A 3934-nucleotide genomic window follows, 5' to 3' on the forward strand; every position below is an offset into this window, starting at 1 on the left:
TATTGGCTCATTCCGGCCCACCGGGTTTTCCGTTACACAGGGAGGGATGTTAGCAGATGATAAGCAAGTATATTGTAGTAACCTCCCTCGCTACGCAGCGAACAACCCGGTGGGCCGAACCCAACCAACGAAAGTGCACAGATGATCAAAATCCTGATCTGACGCACCGGGTTGTTCGCTGCGTAACGAGGGAAATTACTGACGATCGCATGCCAGATGCTTGGAAGTTGATTTGCATGGAAGGCGATGCTTTTCAGCCTGAGTGCTCGTAGATGCGGGACTTCGTGAAAACTGCTGAGTAGCAATCTTCGGATGAGGATTCAACTAACAACTGTGTTGGCGCTTATATAGGCTGTGACCATTATACTTAGAAGGATGTCTGTGTTCTATGGTTGCGGCTGGCATTGATGCCTCACGGCTATTTTTCTCCGTAACTTTACTACGTTAGTCTAGTAATGGGACGCTGCCATTTTGTGAATTCCCAGGACTACCAAGAAGAAAGACAGCCATTTGATCTAGCATGTGCACGTGGCTGTGGGAGTAAACGCTGGAGATGCGCACAGGCCACACGAAGATCCAGATCTCTTATGGCCCGTGCACAGAACACGCCTTTGTTGTGCGACTCACGCTGTTACGCGCTGGGTAAGAAGCACTAAGCCAAGAATTCAGTCAGATCATCACAAATTGCTTTATCCCATCCGCGCCACTCGAGATGCTAGTATAGAGCTTCATCCGCGTGTCTGTTCGAGCAGCATTGCGCACTTGACGACGCCTAGATCGCAACGCGATGGTACGAAGCGTGAAGATGGTGGCGCCCTGCGGAAAAGAGTATTGCAAGCGAAGAATCGGTCAGAGTGGTAGGGAACACTTGCTAAGAGCATGAATTTGGGTGCCGATGGATCCGGAGTCGTAGCTGACCTGCAGCGATCGGCTCCTTGGGGTTGTAGAAGCAACCCTGATTCTAGAACGATCCACTACTTTTGGTAATCGTAAAGCACGTTATTGGAGGTTTTACAGAAGAATATGCTTGCTGCTGTGCAAGAGGCGAGGCGAATGTGCTGTTGTTGCCTGCGATCTGCTTTCATAAAGCATCTTTGATACGGTGATGTTGATACAGATGCGCATCTAATTCTGTATTACTATTACATACTGCCTACATCCAACAACTTTGTAGATGGCGGTAAAGCGGAAGACCGGCATTGTTGTTTCAATCGAGCGTGCTGGTGGGATGAACGGGCTGGGCGCGGTGGGCAGCGGTCGCGTCCCTCCGGACCTTCATGTTTGTAGCAACGTATCGTAACACGCAACAGCAAGAATTTGTCGATGCCAGAGTTGAGAATACAACTTTTGATGGCAATGCTCGACATTTGTTTAATAGATGTAAGAGAAAGACGACGTTGCTGGGGGCAGAAAACGAAAACGGGAGGAGCCTTGGAATGTCTGATTCGGTCTCAAAGACAGTAGATGACGCCAGGCATCAGTCGGCGCGGGAAATGTATGCCCTATAGAGTTCGCTGCAGGATTGCTCTTTTCCATGTTGGCGTCTCGGTCACGGCTTCTAGGTTTGTTGTTATATTGTTCCAGCTCTTCTTCGCTATGTCTGGGTCATATTCTCGTTCAACCTTCACGATAGAATGCGAGGACCGCCTCCTTCTCGTCGTGCGTGCGCTGAGATACATCCATGGTGAACCTGTGGTGTTTTCCTCGCTACACTTCTACCATTTGTGTTCGCCGGAGGGAGAAACGCTACGGCATGTTCATAACCTTTGCCTTCAAGTTCAACAGCTGTCTGTATTTAATGCTTTGTGATGTGCTTGCACCAAATAAACCACAAAGCTATCATTAGATACTAGCGTCGCTCTACACCAAAGTTTCTGGTCTATCTCTTTCGGTGTGACGTAAATCAATAGGTAGCAAGAATCTTCAGATCTGGCACCCATCAGTCAATCTAGTATAAATGCTAGCTAACTGATCAATCCACACATCGACACGTCTATCGTCAATCATAGTGAAATGGACAACCAGTCTGATGGTCGGTCGGACTAAATACTGTACGAGGGGACTGTGTCGCCAGTCGCTTGTACTAAGTTTGCCGTTGCAAGTACTTTGGCAGGCAACTTGAATGTACAAAAATCCTCTATTGGTGCCAGTTCTATCCGTTGTCTTTGAGCTAGAAGCTTATCGGATCTTCGTTTGTGACCACCTCGCCATTCCTGCCCCTTACACACGGTTGTGGATGCAACGCCAGCAGTTGGCTACGTTGCAGCCGCTACAACGCATGACGAAAGGAAGGTAATCAGCACCGCATTCCTCACAGTCTTGACCGTTGGTGCGTTGCCAGTCGTGCTCATGAGTAGCAGCCGGGAGCGGTACTGTGACCGGATCTTGCGCAATGGGACCAGGAGGAGATGGACGCATGAGGTAATGTTCGTCCCACTTCGGACAAGTGCATTGCTTCCACTGAACGCCGCACAGATAACAAAACTGGTGGCGACACCGGCATCTCTTTACGTTAGCAAGGCTTGTCCGATTCACAAACACAATGAAACTCACGTCATATGGAAGCAACCCTGCTCTAGCTCAACCATGTTTTTGCACTTGGCACACTGCTGCCACCTGCTACGCCTGGCCACATCCATGAGAAGCTGAACATGGGGGTCACTGGGACAGAGACCCTTATGCTCAGAACTCTTGCAACGAGAACATGTTCTACGCTTGCAGAACGCACAAGAACCAACACCAGCCTTGACATCTTTTGAGCGAATGAATTTCGAGCAATCTGCGTTTGAGCAGTATGTTGGATTCGGAGTCGCGAGCTCTTCGACCTTGAGATCAAAGCTTTTGACGACTTCTTTCGGTAGAATGACACGGCAAATCTCAAGCGGAATGGGTAGCTTGCAGCAACGTGGAGGGAAAAGCGATGTGTTATCGAGTGCGCTGGTGAACAGATCAATGAGGCAGATGCGACAGTACGTGTGGGCCTCCGGTTTGCATTCCAGTGCGAGTGTGTTTTTACTGGACACAACCTCCATGCATGCGCAGCACTTGGTCAGCGCATCAGAACCGAGGATTGTGGCCTTGGGGGGTCCCTTCTTATCGCCAGCCTTGGCGGTTCGGATGCCGTCGAGAGGCGCTGAATTTGCAAGCTGGTGCCCGAAGGCCGCTGTATAGAGCTCTCGCGCCATATCCCATTGCTCATCGCTGCAGCATTCGGCCGCATCGCAAAGGCTGGCCTCATAATCAGCACGTTTCGTGACATCTCGATCACTGAACGCTCGGCCCACTAGTTGCATAGCGAGTTGATGGTCGTTGACGGCTTGCTTCTCTTCTTCTAAGAGCCTGGAGAAAGCGACGCGATTTTCGTGCTCTTCTCTCAAGATTTTAAGTAAAAGGACTTGGCCCTCCAGAATTTGGAGCTGCTGTTCGAGGTCCTGTCGCATGATCTCGAAACTCGTACGCGCATCGCCACTAGGAATTTTTGTTTCGTTGTAGAGATCGTCAAAAAGGTCATTGATGTCGGCAAGCTGCAGCTCGACTATGATCTTACTTGTCTCGGGATCCATAGATTGATTGACAGCAATGCAGTTGGTGTTTAAAGAAACAAATTCAGACCGAACAATCGTATCAACATGAGCGTTTCTGGAATTCGATCATGACGTGAAATCATTGGGTGTACATCAAAGCTTAATTTTCGGGGTGCACGACACGTCTTCTCCCCTGATGCACCCACCAACCGCAAAGCATCCACACACCGCGCCGACCACCATTACAGCCTTCGTCGCGTTAAGCACCCCCACGGTCTTACTGCCATCTTCATACCTGCCACAGCACGTTCAATGATAAAGTGCATATGCTAAAACATTGTTTGCACAATACATTGTGCCTTGTCCTTAGACGATCGCTGCAGCAAGTGCCCGGGGCCAGCGGCCACATC

The 3934-nt window shown here is 49.7% G+C and overlaps 1 protein-coding gene across 1 annotated transcript; it reads right to left on the reverse strand.

Annotated features, from left to right (window-relative positions):
- Window positions 1-2549: 2549 nt before the first annotated feature.
- J4E82_011510 (uncharacterized protein) lies at window positions 2550-3563 on the reverse strand (the record flags this gene model as incomplete). Its single annotated transcript, XM_051737714.1, has 1 exon — window positions 2550-3563. One exon carries the CDS (start codon window positions 3561-3563, stop codon window positions 2550-2552), a length of 1014 nt encoding a protein of 337 aa, XP_051582529.1.
- Window positions 3564-3934: the final 371 nt, after the last annotated feature.

Source organism: Alternaria postmessia, assembly GCF_024291825.1.
Source record: "Alternaria postmessia strain BMP 2775 chromosome Unknown scaffold_217, whole genome shotgun sequence".
In the NCBI taxonomy this organism is placed as follows: Eukaryota; Fungi; Ascomycota; class Dothideomycetes; order Pleosporales; family Pleosporaceae; genus Alternaria; species Alternaria postmessia.